Source organism: Primulina huaijiensis, chromosome 4 (genome assembly GCF_012295235.1).
Source record: "Primulina huaijiensis isolate GDHJ02 chromosome 4, ASM1229523v2, whole genome shotgun sequence".
Classification (NCBI taxonomy): Eukaryota; Viridiplantae; Streptophyta; class Magnoliopsida; order Lamiales; family Gesneriaceae; genus Primulina; species Primulina huaijiensis.
Window position 1 is genome coordinate 24,899,631 of NC_133309.1, and position 20,309 is coordinate 24,919,939.

The 20,309-nt window shown below is 32.8% G+C and overlaps 2 protein-coding genes across 3 annotated transcripts; one reads left to right on the forward strand and one right to left on the reverse strand.

Moving 5' to 3' along the window:
• Window positions 1–4,406: 4,406 nt before the first annotated feature.
• On the reverse strand, window positions 4,407–9,300 carry LOC140975699 (uncharacterized). The gene is made up of 13 exons (XM_073439557.1): window positions 8,978–9,300; window positions 8,833–8,899; window positions 8,535–8,645; window positions 8,025–8,220; window positions 7,251–7,336; window positions 6,742–6,937; window positions 6,510–6,621; window positions 6,298–6,425; window positions 5,879–6,085; window positions 5,622–5,731; window positions 5,339–5,468; window positions 4,931–5,080; window positions 4,407–4,853 (listed from the first exon to the last, which is right to left on the reverse strand). The coding sequence occupies exons 1-13, from the start codon at window positions 9,069–9,071 to the stop codon at window positions 4,629–4,631; spliced, it is 1,812 nt and encodes a 603-aa protein (XP_073295658.1). The 5' UTR covers window positions 9,072–9,300; the 3' UTR covers window positions 4,407–4,628.
• Window positions 9,301–10,138: 838 nt separating this feature from the next.
• Window positions 10,139–17,230, forward strand: LOC140975700 (transcription initiation factor TFIID subunit 5-like). 2 transcript variants are annotated; one of them, XM_073439558.1, is made up of 19 exons: window positions 10,139–10,412; window positions 10,722–10,800; window positions 11,139–11,217; window positions 11,294–11,391; window positions 11,481–11,537; window positions 12,019–12,106; window positions 12,364–12,473; window positions 13,217–13,324; window positions 13,424–13,575; window positions 14,069–14,179; window positions 14,275–14,344; window positions 14,417–14,456; window positions 15,210–15,374; window positions 15,448–15,524; window positions 15,833–15,949; window positions 16,209–16,474; window positions 16,586–16,681; window positions 16,762–16,837; window positions 16,923–17,230. In XM_073439558.1, exons 1-19 carry the CDS (start codon window positions 10,240–10,242, stop codon window positions 16,974–16,976), a joined length of 2,016 nt encoding a protein of 671 aa, XP_073295659.1. In that variant the 5' UTR covers window positions 10,139–10,239; the 3' UTR covers window positions 16,977–17,230. The 2 variants fall into 2 exon arrangements, with proteins under 2 accessions (XP_073295659.1, XP_073295660.1); XM_073439559.1 differs by lacking the exon at window positions 10,139–10,412 and adding an exon at window positions 10,458–10,646 and having other exon boundaries at window positions 16,923–17,228.
• Window positions 17,231–20,309: the final 3,079 nt, after the last annotated feature.

Here is a 20,309-nt window from a genome sequence, read left to right on the forward strand (position 1 = left end):
TTTTGTTTGATGCAGAAAATTAAATATTGTTCTTGATTTGTGGTTTATTTTTATGGGTTTCGAATTTTTTTTCCAAGATATATATAATTACAGAAGCATTTTACCAAGGTAAGCGGATTATAGGAAACAACGAACTCAACGGGATTTAATTTGCTCGATCATTCAAACATTAATTATTCGAAGGATTTATTGCATATCATACGTTGAATTTTTATAATTTAATGAATAATATGTCTGTAACCGACAATAAATTTCCTTAAATTTTACGAATTAATGATTGAGATTAGAAATATGAGAATTTTGAAATGTAAAAACTCAAAAAATTAATTCGAATTTCACGGCTTAAATTCAACCAAATAACTAATAAGTCGAGGGTGGATACTTGGACAGAATAAGTTTGGTAAATTTGGATTTGAAATCTTTCATTCAAATGCACTTTTGCCATGTTTGGATAATTTTTAAATACATAAATTTTAATCAAGTGAACAATTTTATACAAAAAATTGATATATATAGGCAATTTAATTAAAGAATCTCACAAGTCTCAATCTCGTCCTTTCTGACACCAACCCATGTTTAAGAAGAGATTAGCAAAATGATAGGATTAGGGGGACAATTTAAAGTTGATTAGGTGTGATAAATACAAGGTAATGATGAACAATATACAGACATGGATTGTGATGTGTCTACTTATGGAATCTTCTGTCATTATTATAATTATAAAAATATAATAATTGGGGTGTTAGGATAAGATACATAATATATAATATATACATTACACATATTCTGGACTTTTGTTTTGTCCACGGTCGGAGATTTGTTGGCTTTACCTGACATCCAGATACAGTGATGGAGCTGGGTTTTCATTTTTACTTAAGTTAGAATTTTTTAAACTATGATTGAGTTAATATTGACAAATGGAGTCCTCGACTATCAGAAAATAAGACAAAATTTTATATATAAAAAATATCGAAAAAACCAAGTCGTCCGGGCGGTACACAGGGCTCCGCCCGTGCCCAGATAGATGAAATCCAACAAAAATAAGATCATCATCAAGGATTGAGTCAGAAAATAGAGGTTTAGGAGGAAATTTTTTTTAAGAGGACGAACAAATATTAGGAGAAAAAAAGTGAAAAAATATAATTATTTTAATCCCTTAATCAATGAATTTAAAAAAAAAAAAAAACCGATCAGCAAACTGAGAAATGGGTACGATGAAGGGAATTGTATCACTTTTTTGCGAATATTTTGATTTAAAAAATAAAAAAAATACTAAAAAAGGCATTAAAGTTCTGTTTCTTTATTAGTATCTCTATTTGGTTTCGACATCATAGGGAGATTGTTAGGCAAATAATAAATTTTAGCCACTTTATATATAATCTGATTTAATGGGAATTTTCAAAGTACATAAGATGTAAATGAAATTAAATACTTGTCTATTCCATCCAACTAAATAGTTATATCGTTCAACTCTCATTCAACATGCACCACAAATTACCATATAATTAATCACATTGCATAATCTATAAAAAAATTTGTCACTTATATTGCACATTTACATCATATTCGATCATCTCATACAAAAAACTGAATGATAATGTTAAGATTAAAACTTGGACCTAATTCAACCCTAAAAGCTAACTCAAGAGGGGAGAATTATCCAATCCCATATATGCAACTTTCAGAGATTTTATCCAACATGTGTGAGACAACTAATACAATCACTCCCACGCTCAAGAATGAACATTTGGAGTATGGAGTTTATGAATAACCCAATTATGTGAAGAATGAGTAGCCCAACTATAGGCAATCCAAAATATAACAGTGAAAATTGAACTCTGATATCATGTTAAGATTGAAACTTGAACCTAACTGAACTCCAAAAACTAACTCAATGAGGATAATTGTCCAAGCCCATATATGCAACTCCCATATATTTTATCCAACTACAATTAACATGTACTACAAGTATCAGAGACAATCTGGATCTGAAAAGTGAAAAAAAAAAAAAAAACCCTACTAAAACAAGGACACATCCTTAGATTTGAGTTTATTGATGTTGTAATAAACATTTTCATCTAGCTTAAAAGATTGCATATTCAGAACGTGACAGTTGAATCTTAGGGCTATCAAAACTAAATGGATTGGTTGTCTTTATCTAGTATCTGTTAGAACGGTGTGCATGGCTATAAATTTTTTAAATAAAAAAATTATTGTTTATTAAATATGTTGCCAAATAGGCAGATGTTTGGGTTTTTTTAATAATATTTTTTTATTATTATTATATGAATTGAAGTATTTGGACATTGTACAAGATCCACAAAATAAGGAGTAACATTTGCGCCACACCAATGGACATAACTCTCAAGTCCCATCAACCAATGCATCTAAGAATTTGGATTTTAAAAAAAAAAATTTTGTTCACTTAAATGAAACAAAACTTGTATTCTCAAATCTAGGTATGATTTTGTTGTGTAAATATGTAAAAGAAAGTCACAAAAAATTTTGTGAGACGCTTTCCCAAATCAATTTCGTGAAAAACATATTTTTATTTGAGTCACTCATGAAGAATATTAATTTTTATGTAAAAAAATATTACTTATTATTATAAATATGAACATGATTGACTGGTTGCACAAGTGACTACTTAAAGAAAATAGCTCTTCTTCATCACATCTTTTTATCACCCATTGTCTGATCAATCCTTTCTATTGAGAGTAGATATCTTGTGAGACGGTCTCACAGATCTTTATTCGTGAAACAAGTCAATCCTGCCCATTTTATAATAAAAACTAATAAATTTTCATTGACTAACCAAATAAAATATATGTCTCACAAAATTGACCCGTGAGATCGTGTCACACTGTCACATAAGTTTTGGTGTTATAATGAATAGCTATGCCTATATATATATATAATGTTAAATAATGCATTGTGTTGTTTATGAGTTAATGTGTGGCAACTAACCCATCGTTGGGAGTATACCATTAATGGCCCAAGGGACCATGCACAACTTACATGTAAAAGAAAACAAATCAAGAAACACACACACGTGTGTGTGGATAATTATTTGAGTTCTGATTCATTCTTATCAAAATTTCAAATAAAGGGATCATTGTTTATGTCATTTAAAATAAACAATATTGTATTACCATGTTGAACAAGTATGTATATACATTCATAATTCTCGACCAACACTTAGCAAAATGGGAAAAAATAGATGTATAAAACCGAAAGCTTATCGCGGAACTATACAAATTTGAAGTATACATTTATGAATTTGTAAGCCATTTTGGTTAATCACAATTACATTATAGCAAAAAAAAAAATGATATATGCGTTTGGACAACTATTTTAGGGAAAAGAATTACAATTAAAAAGTAATATGTTTTGATTCCATCATTACCTTCATCTCTAAAATCATAAAAAAAATATTTCTCAATTATTCTTTAAAAACTATATTTGGAAAACAATTTTTTAAAAATATTTGTAAAAAAATATTTTACAAAAATCTTACCCAGATACAAATTTTAAGTTTTTTTTGACTTATACAACACTAAAAATATTTTCAAAGTATTTGTCCAAACATAATCACAGTCTCTTCCATTATGGTCAAAAGATACACATATATAAAATTATTTATATCGAATCTTTTACCAATATTCATCCCCAGAACAATTATAATCATAATCATAACAAAAGTTGCAATCTTATATTCAAATTAAAAGTTGGAGCTCAAGCTTTGTGTAGTCGAATCATTGAAGATTTTTGGTGGCTACAAAATTTGAGTAGATCATATAAATATTAAAGTGTGTAACAAAATGGAAAAGGGGACCATATTTAGTAGCATGTGAGTGTTTGTAGATGAGTTGTCCTTAGCTTTATTGTCGATGATTTTATACTACAAAGAGATCGAAGAGGGGCCATGGCCTTTCTAAATAGTAGAGGATATCAACAAAAATCTTCTTGTCTTAACTATCTCGAATGAAATTTTGTCACCCTCGATTCATTATCTAAGTTCCAAAGTAAAATTTCAAATAACATGCTAAGATATTGAATTACTGACTTAATGGTACAAATATGATAGACTTGTCATACATATTTGTCATATGTTTACTGGGTAATTATCCTCTTTTATTTCTTATCTTACAAAATAAAATCAAATAAGATATCGTCAAATAATAATCATTCATCATCACATCAAACGAACGAACCAGATTGTGTTACACAAGCTTCTTATAAATCAAGATAATTGCTTTAAAGCTAATCATAGGCAATTGCTTTCCTTGTTCAAACCCTTTCCTCTAAACTGGAAATCTTGCCATCTGCCTATCATATATTTCAGTGACTAAGAGGTGACCAAGGTGGGGAATATGACATAAAGGATTTCTGCAGCAAAAATTAGATGCATTTCAGATAAAATCTTCCTATTTCTCAATTTCAGTAAATTGTTCTATCCCAGTTCACCGACCAAGTTTGTGAAAAAAAGTTTCAACCTTCAAAACACGAAAAGATGTGTAAGTTGGAATGCAAACACGAAAAAAATATGCAAGTTGGAATGCACTACATGAGCAAAACTGCCAAAATCTGTCATCGAGCTCATAAGTTTCACAGCGACCTTAGCGATTTCATCTCCAAAGCCTGCTGATAAAACCCTTTTTGTTGTCTTTCTTCATACGGTTTTCAAGTGATGGGAAGTCGATTAAATTATAGGCGAGATCAAGAACAATGGGATTACGAGGAACCGCTTGAAAGACAGGCGGGAAAGTTTCAATGTGAGGTATTGACTTTGTGGCAGGATCACCAACAGCCGATTCATAGGAGTCCAATTTATCCATGAGCAGTTTCTCTACCTAAGGCAAACACACAGATAAGCTTATAAGCACATAGTGCAATTTTAGAAACAAAAGGAAAAACCTGCGAGTAATACCTTGTTATGATTTCCGGTTAATGATATATTCGAAATCTTTTTTGAAAGATTCTCTGGAACCTTCTCCTCCTCCATAACCCCATTTGCATGCTCTACACAACTGTTGGCTCGACAATCATCGTAAAGAACCTTCAAATCCTTGACAGTGACCTAAAGATAATCAAGAAATGAGTCGAGTAGAAGGTCAAAAGGGGCATTTCTGTGAAGTGGAGCATTACCAACTCACAAGCTCTATACGAAAACAATTTATTTCAGAGACTATGGTGTGGTAAACTGGAATACCACATGAACAATATGAATTAACCCTTCCCATGCAAGTGACAGCAGGATTAAAGCATTGGTGGCAGGAAATCTACTGGAAGCAAGCTTAAGGATGTTTCATGGTGAAGAATAAAACGCTTGGCATACCTGATCAATATTTTTTGAACTCTGAAGCTTCTTAAGAGCAGTATCAGCCAGAGATCGAGCTCGGCAGTATAAAGCATATGCTTCTGCCCTCTTTCCAGCCGAGCTGTAGGATTTAGCTAAGTAAAAGCACCTGCAATAAGTTGGTAAATAAGTCCTCCTTTAGGACATTAAGAAACAAAACGTAAATTAACGGAGTATGAGAAGAATAGTTCAAAGACTGGAGTCGAGCAGAATAGAAGCAAAATAGCAAAAGGGGAAAAACCAAATGAGACCAGGGGAAAACCTTTCAGCTCGGAATACAAAACTTTTGAGTTCACATTCCTCAGCGAAGTTAACTTCTTCGGCTCTCCTATCTCTTCCCGAACTAACCAAATCCGTAAGGTCGGCGGTATTCTAACAGAATCAGAAGCATTTACTATATCTTCGTCAAGAATAGGTCATACAGTGGAATAAAATTATGCTTGTTAGCCTAAGTTTTAAGAACGACGGTGCAATGAATATCAAAATAAAAATTAGCAAGACGATAAAAAAAGTCATTACCTGTAAAAGGAGATCGTACAACCGGACAAGCTCTTCAGGCTTTGTGACTTTTTCACTTTTGTCATCCCTACTCTTACTGAGTTTATTTTTCGCCAAGGTCACCAACAGCTGATTTCGTTCAATTGTTCGCTGTCCTAAAACAGCACCGATTGCTTTATCAAGGCCGCTAAGATCATCCCTCATGTTCTCGGTATTACCTGCAGTAGCCTATTGCAATCAAAATACACGAATCAGACTCCTCAAAGTGAATTGACAGTTGAAAAGCAAATCCCTGACAAAACCAAAACCCCCTAGACAAACTGTCAGAAATAATCATCTCTTCCTTTTTCAAATAACTCTCTGATTTTTTGTACAAAGGTGTTACAAAAAAATCAAAGACTAAACAACCATAATTTCTCATAACCATAAGCGCTTCTTACCAAGTCGTTTCTTATGCAGCTCCTGGCTTCATTATAGGCAGCAAAAATTTTGTCAAATACGGCAAGCTTTTTCTCCCCAGGAAGTGAATCTGCTGTTGGACCATTGATATCTTTCTCCAACTCTCGGGCTGATCAAATTTGCAATACATAGACAGAGATTTAGACCTGTTTCACGCAAGAATATAGGGGTTTTTTTAAGGGTAAAATCTGACCTTTAAGTATGGAAACACGAGTCTTTGCATTTGAAATAGGAAATCTGTGACCGAGCCAATGAAATTCTGTCATAGATGCAGCCTGCTGAGATCGAGCTTCAGCCATGACAGCCTGCCACAGGCAACCAAATAAACTAATAAACGCATACCCATGTATCATGTATTGCATTATCCATTCTTAGTAAACGTTGTGTAACAAGAAAACTAAACTAAGGAAAGAAGTAACACTAACCTCCAGTTTGGATTTAAAAAGATCCAGAGCAGGCCCCTCCATTTCTCCTATCTGGACAAGTTCAGAAGTTTGAAAATTTGATTCCCCAATTTTGTGCATGCAATATCGTATATTAGGCTCAAGCTCCTCAACCCGCTCACGGCATAGAACTTGAGTGTCTACATCTCCATACTTGCCAAGTTCCTCATAAACCGCCCTATTAAAATTGATTAAGTTATGCGAACACAACGAGTACAAATCAGGACCACTGAAGTTTCTAGAAATAGCTTAAACCGATAGACAAAGAATATGAAAGAATAAGGAAGTAAGAAAGAACAAAATTACTATATAGTTGAGTAGTTTAAACCGATTGACAAAAAATATAAAAGAATAAAGAAACGAGAAAGAACATAATTACTTGTAGAGTTGACTACCATATTTGCACAAGTTGAAGAAAACTAACCCTACTGTTTGCCTGTTTTACATATCATGGGAAAGTTACATACTTTAAGACTAGAACTAGAATGTACCTGGCACTTTTGAAACTCTTCAGTGCAATGTCCCAGTTCCGATCTTGTTCAAATAACAAATTCCCTTTCATATACGAAGCATAGGCCTAAAAATTAGGATCACAATCAGCTCTACCAGAAATCTCATATTTTGTAAGTGGTGATCCCCGGTCCCGGAATATGAGCAAAATTTGTGACTTAAGGCATTAATACAACAAATGAAAGATAATTATCAAATATTTTGGAATCCCTCGAGATGCTGACAACAAAGATGACAATGACACACCGACATAACATGCTGCTAAGTAGCTCTGTGAACATATCGTGCCCAATACATCATTATTTAATTGGCATAATGGCAATTATAATTATAATGTTATAAAGAGACAACTTGGATATGTTTTACCAAAAGACTGCATCTCAAATAAATCACTTGGTGCTTGTTGATGAATGAACATTCTCATATCCACTTTTATACCTCAGATTGCTTCAATATAGCTACATGAGCAATTTCAACTTTTCAAGGAGAGACCACAACACGGACAATACATTCTTTTTAGTTTTTTCAACATTATATAAATACTGTTTCACCATTTTACAGAGGCTAAAAAGCAGGTATCTATTTTAAGTTCATGAATAAGAAAAAGGAAAGTTATCATAAGAGAGCACTAAAAAAGTAACGGTGTGCTAGAAAAAGAATGAAATTTGTTGGTCGATGTAAAGTCAGTAAAATGTTTTCAGTTGTAGCACACCATATACCAATACTTAAAGCCTTAGAAACTCATGGGTTCAAACCTCTGCTTCAAGAGAGGTCCTAGAATCTCCCTTGATGGAGCACAACTCTTGGAAAAGGGTAGCCCATTTCACTGCCTTCCTCAGTCTACCAATGAGGTAACACCTTTGACGTGCATTTGGACCATCCGGTAACGTTTTCTTTTCCATTGCATAGCTCCATGCTCTTTCAGCAGTATACAGTACCAAATGGAGAAACCTGCTTTGATTTCACGAGCATCAATCTATCTAATTGGCATATCCTTGTGGCAGTAGATATGACTAAACAATCAATACTTTTTGTGGGGGATAAAAATCTCATTCCTCACCCTTCATAAATTTAGAAACCTGTGAACTTTTAGCAAAATGGAGAAAAGCATCACAATTCACAGACCAGCATGCATATTTTGCACCTCAGGTAAACAACCAACGTTCTCTTGTAAGGAACAAAGAAGAAGAATCCCCAGCCTATGTTCAGCCAAGTAAAGATACTGGCACAAACAAGAAGAAAACACATGCCCGTAAAATACCTACCTGACATCAGTGACTATAGCTACCGTAATAGCTCTCTTTGTATATTTCCCACGGCCATGAGTGAATTTCAGTGACTTGTACAACCTTCTCAAACGTGCAGTGCAGTACCTCCTAAAAATTCAATTGGCATAAATATCACAATCAAAATGGGGCCAATTCCAGCACAAAGATAAAATATTAAAACTTTCTTAACCTATTCCCAACAAAAGTCTCCTCACACATTCAAAATAAAAAAGCACGTACCACACGCATGCAGAATTACACATAAATCAAACAATGCACATATCATGAATTATACCTGTATCGGGTATAATCACCAAAGCGTAATCCATGCTGCATTTGAGCCGATTTCAGTAGCTGCAACACTGCAAATCCCCTTAAAAATATAAAATTCTTCCACGCCGAAGCAAAAACAAATTAACTTAACAAAAGGTCAAAAATACCATTAATGGAGAATTTGGGGTTATTAGTTTGATCAGATGGGGATGAACTCTGATCGTCGATCTCCATAGAGGCCGCATCATTTCCCTTCGCCATTTAAATAATTCGTAAAGCGAGCTTGAGATCTGGATACCTTAGGCGTTTGTAAGAATGGGAATCGAATGGATTAGTACAAAAAGAAGACAAATAATACTCCAAAACTTCTGACTGCGGCGGGTGTTCGCATCGCACGGCGGCGCCGAGGTTTTAGCTCGTCCTTCTCGTGGCCGTGCCGTCTTTTCTTCGATTTTCGGATCGCTTGTTACATGGACATCAATTGGAGGGTTTTTAAATTAATTTAAATGAAATAAAAAATAAATTAAACCCCGACAATTTTTTATTTTCTTTTATATTGTGAATATCACTATTTTTTATATTGTTTAAATAAATAAAAACTTTATATTATCAATAATCATATAAAATAAATTAATATTAAAAATTTTAAAATTTTAAATAATAATATTATCAAAATTAGATATGAAAAAATCGAAAATTATATATATACATACATCACATGTGAATTACGTTACTTTTAATTAAATTAAAATGTATTTTAGTATTATTAATTAAATTAAAAAAATTAGATATGATTTTGATTATTCTTATAAAATGTATGTTAAATCGAATAAATCGAGTTTTTAAATAAATTCAATATTTTTATTAATTGTTTAAAATAAATCACAACATTTTAATTTTTTTGAAAAATTAATTCCAACTTGAAAAAAATTTCACGAAAACCAAACGAACCAAATCGAATTAAAGTCAATTATTTTAGTTGTTTTCAACTCATAACTCATTAAATATTAATAATTAATAAATAATAATAGTATAGCGAAATCGACTTATTAATTTGGTTTAGATTATTTTTATAAAAAAAATATGATTAAATTCTTAAAAAAATCGATTTAATTGAATAAACATAAGCTTCAAATTTAATAAATTGACTAAAAAAATCTTAATTTTTTTTATATTTCTCCAAAAATAAAGGATAATTTAAAATTTTTGCACTCCTTCAGTCAAACTTGTTACAGTACCGAGGGTAAATTTGTCAAGACAGGTAAACCTGGTCTGGCAGAAACAAGTTCAGCATTGGAAATAACAATACTTCTTCTTCTTGTTCTTCATCGTCTTCCTCTTCACTTGCAAATAACTTCGGGGGAGAGGCAAACTTGGAGAGTAAACTGAATTTGGGGTTTAGGGTTCTTAACATTGAGAGATTGAGAGAATGGATCAAGAAGAAATAGATAAAGTGGTTCTGGCTTATTTAGACAGAAGGGGCTTTAAGCAAGCAGGCCTCGCTTTTCAACAAGAGAAGCAGCAAAACACTAAAGGCGGCGAAAACTCCTCAAATGCACAAATCGATCCCGAGATTGCCAAGCAAATCCTCGCATTCTCTGAGTATGAGCAAAAGTTACCGCCTTTTTTACTCATTTAATCGAATTTCATTGATTTCATGTCTACTTTTTTTACTTCGAAAGAAGGTAGGATTCAACTCTTTAAATTTGCTTGTTTTAGTTTTGAGGTTTGGTATAATTACTGTAAAGAGCCTTTTTTTTCAACTTATACACGGTTGGAACCTTGATGATGGCATTAACGTTGGAAAGAAACACTAGAGGACAGCATGTTTTCTTGGTGTGTGCTTAAGCTAATGTTATTTGTGTGTATCGTGATTGGGTTTGGTTATAAGTTTTAATGATGGGTTTTCAGAGTGGATGGTCCTGCACAGTACCAAGAAGGGTACAACAAACTTCGGTCTTGGGCTTATAGTTCGTTGGATCAATATCAGGTAATTATCAGTTGTTTTTGTAGATAGTTGTTAGCGCATTGCCTGAAAGCATTTTGCTTTATTTGATGGTCAAGTTCTTCTTTTAGCTTGTTGATGAAGTGATAATAACAAAACTCAATGGTTATTTCTGAGAATGGCTGCTCGCCTTCGGTGTCATTCTAAATCAATAGGACTTCAATAGTTGATAGTTGAATTGATTTCCATGTGCTGGTGCGCTGTGGTGTTGTTTCATTTTTTCCTAGTACTAGGTGCATTAATGATATGTTGTCCCTAAAATGCTTCAAAACAAAAATGCATCAAACTTTGCTTTATTTTTCTTATATATGTTTACCGTGCAGCATGAGTTGGTCCGCGTTTTGTATCCAGTATTTATTCATGGGTTTATGGATCTTGTGGCTAAAGGTCACATTTCAGAAGGTGTGTTCATTTATATTTCACAGTGTGCACAAACTGTTTACAGTGTAACCTCTTCAACCATTCCTTTCTTTTTCAGCCAGAGTTTTTTTTAATAGCTTTCGAGGAGACCATGAGATGATCCATGCGCGTGACCTCCAAAAATTAGAGGGTGTTCTTTCTCCTTCACATCTAGAGGTCCAGCCACTTTCCTAGAATCATTTCTGAATTTCGTTAATCGACGTATTCAAACACCGTCTTGTCTAAAAGATTACTTATTTCTGTAGGAAATGGAATTTGCTCGTTCCCTAAGACAAAGCAAAGTGAGCATGAAGATATGTCAAGTAATTTGTTACCTCTCATAATGGATGCATATTATTCTTATCTATTATGAGCTACATTATTTCGAAGCGTACAAAGCTATGTAGTTTTTGTATGTCTCAGCTAAATTTTTTATGAAGTTGAAACGTTCGAACTGGAAAATTGTAAAATTTGCAATAATTCAGATGTTTTTAAAACAATAGTAAAGGAGACGGCGTTCTTAAAGTTTTATGTGATCTAATTTGTAAGAGAAGTGGAAGAGTCTTACCCACATAGGAATGAAGAACCAATTATGAATCGTAAGGGTGCTGATATTGATTTTGTGCTTAAACTAAATTTCTCGAGTTGTCCTATTGATAGATTTATAGTAATGAACCAACACTTTTTTTTTCAGAATTTTGAAGTTTTGGGAGTGATATGAAGAAGAGAGTCAATGACTTCTCACCTGGATCATATATATCTTGTACTTATATGACTGAAAATATTCTCATTTGTTAATTACAGTACTCATACAACCTACTTCTGCAATATTTGCATAAGTCTCAATCAATTACTATGCTTGGAATCATCAACGAGCACATCAACTTTCAAGGTATAATTGTGTAATCTTAATACAGCTCATTCATGAAATGGGACTCCATAATCACCAAAAAGGTTCTTGAGCTATGCAATCGACTCACTAGCTGGAACTGAAGAGAGCACTCCTCTTTAATAAAAAAAGAAGGCTGAGGCACCAATTGATGTCGACAAATGCCTGAATGCATGATTCATTTATATTTACCTCTATCATCCCGTTTTCTTCATTTCTCTTTTTGCCTGGGTATATTAACTTGAAGATTCAATGGGCAGTTTCTCCTGGGCAACCAAGCTCTATTGCTGATGATACTGAATTTGTTGCACTTTATGGAAGTGGCCAGGATGCAGCTGATTTGACAAATCAGAAAGAAATCCATTGGGGGGTTAGTCTATTTGTTACAGTTAAGACACACAGACACACACGTTTATGTCCATGTACACTTCTTTTCTCCGTACGAATTTGACTGAGTTAATTTTAGGTGATTGCATCTTTGAATGTCATATCACGACAAGAAAAAATTCTCTGATATGTTCTCATAAGTAACTTTCAAAGTTAAGATAATGTAGTTGGTGTTACTCTTTTGGCAAGACTCTTTAAGAATAGAAGAAATTGTAATCATATTCTACTACTAGTATACTTTTGGTTGTACATGTAGGAGGAATCATGTCTATTTCGTCAATAAATGCAAGATCATTTGTTGCTTTGTAGGATAATGTTGTTGTGTTTGGCTGGCTTAAACAGTTAAACACTAGCTAGTGGGCATAGAATGTAAAAAGACCATGCATTTTTTTTACAAGGATTGGAGTCTTAATTCTAGAAATTCGTGGTTGAACTGCTACTCATCACTATGTGTCCTTTTTGTTATTCAAAATATGGTTGCATTATTGTCTTTATAATTGGGACAGATACTGTTCTAATGGGCTGGATCCTTGGAAAATGATTTTATTATTCTCCTTGTGAAGTAGTGTTTGTTATATCATACAAATCCAAGTGGTTGGGCAATGTGATTGTCAATGAACTGGATTTAGTTTCAGTTCGATTTATTTCTTAATACATGTGTTCTTTCAACGTCTTTCCTCTTTTTCTCCATTTTCCTACCTTTCTTATACCTTTCAATTTGCACAGTTGCTTGAAGATTCTTTGGAAGAAAAGTTGGAGAAGAATGGTGTTTCCAATGCAGATTCGGAAAAGGCAGATGGAGAACTGAGGGAGGGGGAACTGGAGGAGAATAAGGTAGTCAATTTTTTGGTTTCACAAAGTTCACTTAATTATGATACTGAGTAGGCTGATTCTTTTACTCTAGCTATTTAAAATACTCTTCTCCAATTCTAGAAAAAATCTGTTGATGGGGGAAAACAAGCCACTACACTTAAAAAGCTGAAAAAAGACAAGGCTGGCAGTGCAACAACGAAGGCTTCTCGTTCAGAGAGTACTGCAGTATCTGGAGCTCCACACGTCAAACCAGAGCTAGCCTTGCCAGTAATGTATTTTCTAGAGTACCCTTTCTGTTTTTTCATGGTGATTTATTGGTTATAGGAAGACAATGGAGTTTAATAGAATTTGTTAACTTCCTTTTTTCTACTAACTTGTTATGTTATTGCAGTGTGCATTATATGATTTAAAATTTGGGCGATTGTTACTTTTCTACAAAAAAACATGTTTTTCATATTTGATGTATAAAATGTTTTGGCTGGGTAGATGATCTCTCTGCCAGAATAGGAGTTTAATCCCATTCACTTATTCAGGGACATGTACCTGGGTAAAATACTACCTCGTAAGAGTTAATCAACCGAATGTCAGTTGTCAGAAAGAATAAGTTAGATCCCAACAAGATTAACATTATGATTTTAAATTAACCCATCCTTCTGTACCTGCGTCCTGCTTAGGGAATGATATTGAATTATCAATTAGGTACAGCTATTTGCTGTTTTTGGTGTGACAAGTGTTGTTTATATTATTTTTTATGTTTTTTCTTAGACCACCAGAGGTGGAACATTCTATTCTTGATGACTTAAGGAACCGTGTGCAGTTGAGTGGCGGGGCATTGCCTTCCATCAGCTTTTATACCTTTATCAACACACATGATGGGTATATTTGTTTCTTTTGAAGATTTATACTTAATTGATGAGATGTAATTTCATTATATAGTTATTTTCTGGAAAACTGTATTGTGTGTCACACAGGTTGAATTGTGCTTCGATATCTAATGATGGGTCATTGGTAGCTGGTGGATTCTCAGACTCATCGTTAAAGGTTGTTTACTTTTCTGTGTGTAATGTAGTCGCTATTGCTCTTGCTTTGGTAACCCGTCACTATAATTTCCAGGTTTGGGACATGGCAAAGCTTGGGCAACAAAATGAGTATTGTAAGTTGATTTCCTTGTGTTTCTCTTCATTCTCAACCAATAATATCTCATGTCACACTTATTTTTTCTCTTGGATTTTTAATTCTGGTGTTTGTCATAAGTTGGTGAAAGATTTTATACGAAGTGTACAACCTATTGACTTAGTATTTAACTAGTATGCTATACCTGGATTAGTCTCAGTTAAATGTTCAAAAATTTCTGCTGAAATAATTATGGAAACTTCTACAAAAATTAATGGTGCAGGAACCAATTATTTGGTTGATGAATCGTCGAAAGAAATGGTTCATATGCTTAGTAAAAGATAACGATTTATTGAGGGAAAAAGAGTCATGTCTATATGGTCGTCCTTGATTTTGGATTATAAAATGTTGATTGATGAATGAATATGCATAGTATCTTTTACCAAACGATCTTTCTGAATTGGAAAGCAAACAGGTGTACAAAATAATCTAACATCCATATTATGCATTTGAATTTGAAAGGCTTGTGTCACTTTATGGTTACTTTACCCAGTCTGATATCTCACCAGTCTAAGAAATGATGTTTTGTGATTTGCCATGCTTTTGGTTAATGATTCAAGATTCCTTATTCAGCATGAGTTTAGCATGATATTGAGCGAAGAGTTTCACATTCTTCCATGAAACCAATGTAGTTTAGAATATACCTTATTGTTTTTTATTCAGTTTTAACACATCTATGATCGGTACACATGCTTATTAATGAACCAGGGCTTGTTAACTCGAGTAATATCAGCTTCTTTGCAGGGTGAAAATGAGTTGGCTCCCAATGGGCAGATACGTAGCAATAACACTGGGGAAAGACCATATACCTTATTTCGAGGACATTGTGGACCTGTTCATTCAGCCACGTTTAGTCCATTTGGAGATTTTCTTCTATCGTCGTCATCAGATTCAACAAGTAAGATACCTTTTGCTAATGCTTATATCCCGTTTTTCTTCACCTGTAATGAAAAGTATGGTTTCAATTGCAGTTCGATTGTGGAGCATGAATTTTAATGCAAATCTTGTTTGCTACAAAGGTCACAATTATCCTGTGTGGGATGTTCAGGTAAAAATGTAAGGTTGAACATATGTTTATTGCATAACTTGGTTCATCAACAGCCTCAATTGATAGAAGCATATGAAAAGACTTTATTGCCTCTTTCACATATTGATCATTAGTAGGCCTTCGTATAGAGAATTAAATTTTCAGATATATTGTATATACAAAAACGAGGAGATGACTTCCACAGTGTGTGAACTTTGACCTGCCACAGTCTGGGAAGACTTCATCAAATTCAATGTATACTTTCATGTTCTATTTTATTCCTCCTGTTAACACATCCAAGTCATACTTCCACCGCTTCTCTTGTGCAGTTTAGTCCAGTAGGACACTATTTTGCTAGTGCTTCACATGATCGGACGGCAAGGATCTGGTCTGTGGACAGAATACAGCCTTTACGAATAATGGCAGGTCATTTATCTGATGTAGATGTGAGTTCCTATTCTCTAACATGCACACCCCTCTCCCCCAAAACGCTACACTCCAATATGTATATCCATGTGTTTGGATTGGGTGTATGCGTGAAACACCATATGCACGAATTCACGTGTTTTGACATTGTTGTGGGAGTAAATTTCATCTTTTGTAAGATATCATGGGACTGTAATTTACCCTCCTCTTTGTCGCGTTAATATGATTTTCGTGTAGTCACAAGATTTTGATTGTAAAAACCTTCTTTCCATCTTCTAGTGTGTGCGATGGCATGCAAATTGCAACTATATAGCAACTGGATCTAGCGACAAAACAGTGCGATTGTGGGACGTTCAGAGTGGAGAATGTGTTAGAGTTTTTATTGGTCACAGGAGTATGATTTTATCTTTAGCAATGTCATCTGACGGTCGTTACATGGCATCTGGTGATGAAGATGGTACAATAATGATGTGGGATCTTGCCAGTGGCCGCTGCATTTCCCCTTTGGTTGGTCACAACTCTTGCATATGGTCACTTTCTTTCAGGTTGGAAGTTATCTTGTGATTCCATTTAGTTTTTTTGGTCTTGTCACAAATAAATGGCACACATTTTTTTCATGCCATTAAATGGTCGGATTTCGATAAATGTTATTTCAGCTGCGAAGGTTCACTTTTAGCATCTGGTTCTGCCGATTGCACAGTGAAAATATGGGACGTAGCCGCCAGTTCTAAAGTGACCAAAAATGAAGAAAAGTAAGTTTGTCACGGGTTAATTTTAAGCAAAATTTTTAGAGATGATTACCAATTATCCTCACGTGATCTCTTCCTAGCAGCAAAAGTGGAAGCACCAACAGGCTAAGATCACTGAAGACCTTGCCTACCAAATCTACTCCTGTCTATGCTTTGCAGGTAAAACTTGCTACTCCACATCTTATCTCTTTAAATACATATTCGTTTTTGAAAATCTGTCGATTAATTTATCACTTGAAATCAGTTCTCTCGAAGGAATCTTTTATTTGCTGCCGGGGCTCTCTCAAAACAATCATGATCTCATGCCAAGTTTATCTGACTCCGTTGGTTAGCGAGTTTTTTACCCGATGAAAAGTTTTGATTCTTGTTAATGTAGCCAACTTTTGGTATCAATTCGGACCATATATGCATAATGCATGTGTAATTGTAGTTTCTGCATCATGTTTTTTCTAACTTCCCGGTGTTACAAGATATATGTAATCTTTGAAGCATTGTAGGCTAATTCAGTTTCTTGAAGCATATGTTTTATCATTTTTTACTTCAAAATTTAATGCGCAGTGTTGGCGGAAATCCTGATGTTGCTTGCTTGCGTTGAGGTATGGATGGATAAAAAAAGCCTGAAATCTCTCACATTCCAAATTTATATTTTATTTATAATTTTTTAATGTTTTCATAATTATTTTCTTAAAAGGTTTTCGTAGTTTTAGTATCTAATAAAGTTGATTTACTAGAAAATATAAGTAATTCAAAAAACTCTAAAACATACAATATATACCTTTTTATTAATATTACTTATATAAATTATAATTTTTAATATTTTCAAAACTATGCTTTTAGAATTCGCTATAATTATTTTTATTCGTATCATATTTTATTTTAATTTAAAATACAAAAAAAATCAATGGTTTTTCGATTATTTTAATTTGATCATATATAAGATTTGATCATAATTATTTCGACTAAATATAAATTTTTAATATTTGACAAATTCGATTTAAAATTACTATCAAATTATTTTCATCTTAATTACTTTTATTTAGTATTATTTCTTATTTTATTTTTAAATTGTGAAATGGTTTTTTGTTGTATATATAATTTAATTGACACTATTCTATTTAATCTAAAAAAACTTATGAAACATTTCAATATATGAAAACATTAAAAATTATTATTTGTATGAGTAATAATAAGGGTAGTTATTTTCACATTTATTTAGAGTTTATCGTAATTGTCATAAATCTCAAAGGAGGTATCAAATAATAATATACAATAAGATTATTTAAATTTGTGATATATATATATATATAGAATTATTGTACTTCCAAAATATTAGTCGAAAGTCCATTATAGAAAAATATCTTGTTCTTTCTCAATTCACATTTCTTGTATTTAATGTATTCGAACTATTTCTTTCATATGTTATAATTTTTGTACTTGATAAAAGTAGATACCAGTCGATAAATACAAAATTCTAAAAAATACAAAATTCTAAAAAATAGCCATTAACATCAATTTGAATAATCTTCCATGACCTTACTTTGTAAAAGATGTAAGAATTCTAAGTTGGAGGCAACCATTTTCTAGATGAGATACAATTAATCCAAAGGTGAGTATGTGTCAACTTCAAATTAAAAAATTACCAACTTTTATATATAATATTAAGTTTTGGATTCTTGGTTTTAAATTCATAACAAGAGGTATTAATTTGGTATTAAAACCTAGGTGCACATTGCTAATAAACAAGTCTTTTTCACCATAAAATGCCTAACCTCTCATATTAATTGCAGTTGAAATAAGGTAGAGATGCAATTGGTACCAACCACCAGCATGGTTCTTAAGACCTGCTTTTAGGTATGATACATGTTAATATTGATATTCGTCCACAAGTCAACCCTAAAAGCTAGTTCAACGGAGATGATTGTTCAAGTTCATATATACAACTCTGAAAGACTTGATTCAAACGTGTGAGATATTTAATGCACCCATTAACGCTAAAAAAAGAACAACTGCAGCATGGAGTTTACAAGACATAATTGATTGGTTCATAAGACAGTCTAACACATAACGGTGGTTTTTGGCTTTGATACCATGTTAAGATTGATACTTGGACCTAACTTAACCAAAAAAATTAACTTAAAAGAGAAAAGATTGTTAGAAATTCATATATATAATTCTAAAAAATTTATTCTGCCGATTTGAGATATTTAACGATAAAATCTCTTGTTCGGATTAAACTAAAGCTCAAGTCGAAAGTATAAAATGCCACATTATGTTTATAATGATCTACTGTCTATGTAAGAACTATGTTCACTTGTTACCACTTTGTAATTAATGAAGCCGGATGTTTCAAAGAGAATACAAAAACACAGCCTTCTAAACTTGCTATTTGTTTTAATCATTAACCAAAGATGGCTGCGCACGGCAAGAGCGCATTAGTGTCACGTCAGTATTATGTCAAAAAACATGATTAAATTAAAAAAAAACTAAGATATCGGATGAAGGCTACCAAAAAAATAAATAAATAAAATCAAAAATATAATTTTTCTTTCGTACCAATACGTTTTCCAGAAGCGCGATCACAACATTTTTTAAAATATCATTGTTAATTCAGACTTAATAGATTAATATATAGATTTTGATTACTTTTTTAATTTGATCAACATATAAAACGTATAAAGGATCCAAATTGAATTACGTAGAAACCATGAATAATTGTTAATTTAAGAACAATTAAAAATATACCCCAGATTACTTCACTTAATTAAAAAAGTGTTAATATAAAAACTAACATATTTCCAAAAAAAAATTATGTCTCAAATCTATTTTCTAAACTATATATTATTGAAGGGAAATATATTTTCCTAATAATTTCTTAATTTAATTTATTGTATTTCCTTGTTGATTTGATTGCATATAATATTTTGCTTTTCTAGATAATGAGATAATTATGCAAATAATATCATGATATGATTTTGAATAATTAAATATGTTTTGAATTTTTAGATAATATTATATTTAATGAGATCTTATCTTTCTAATTAATGAGATAAATATGCTAGGATTTTATTCTTGATTATGAGATATTATTGTGATTTGGTATCAATATTTAAAAGAGTTTATTTCTAATTAAACTCTTACTTTCGTTGTGCAATAGGTTTCCTTGTGGAGATAAACTTTAGGAGAGATGAAGTCTATAAATAAGAGAGAGAAGGACATTGTTGCGTGTGCTTGGGAGTTTTCGTGGGAGATTTTTTTGTGAAGGAATTTTTCGTGGAATTACGTGGAGTGTTTTTCGTGGTGGAGAGTTTTCGTGGAAGAGTTTTTATTGGAGAGATTTTCGCCGTTTTCTACTCAACATAATACACGCACTTTGCACGTTCTGAATCTCAGAGAAAAACACTGTCAACGTTGCTGCTGCCTTGAAGACTGCCGATAGCAAGTGTTGCCTCGAGTGTTGGGAACATCTGCAGACAACATCCGTGACGAAGTTGGCTGAAGAGTGTTTCTGTGACTCTAGTTTTCGTTGGCGTTTCTTTTGATTTCTTATTCACGTTTTAATATTGTTGGTTGTTTTTAGAAAGCTTTATTTTCTCAACTTGTTGAGAAAATTGATTTTTTTCATAATCACTAG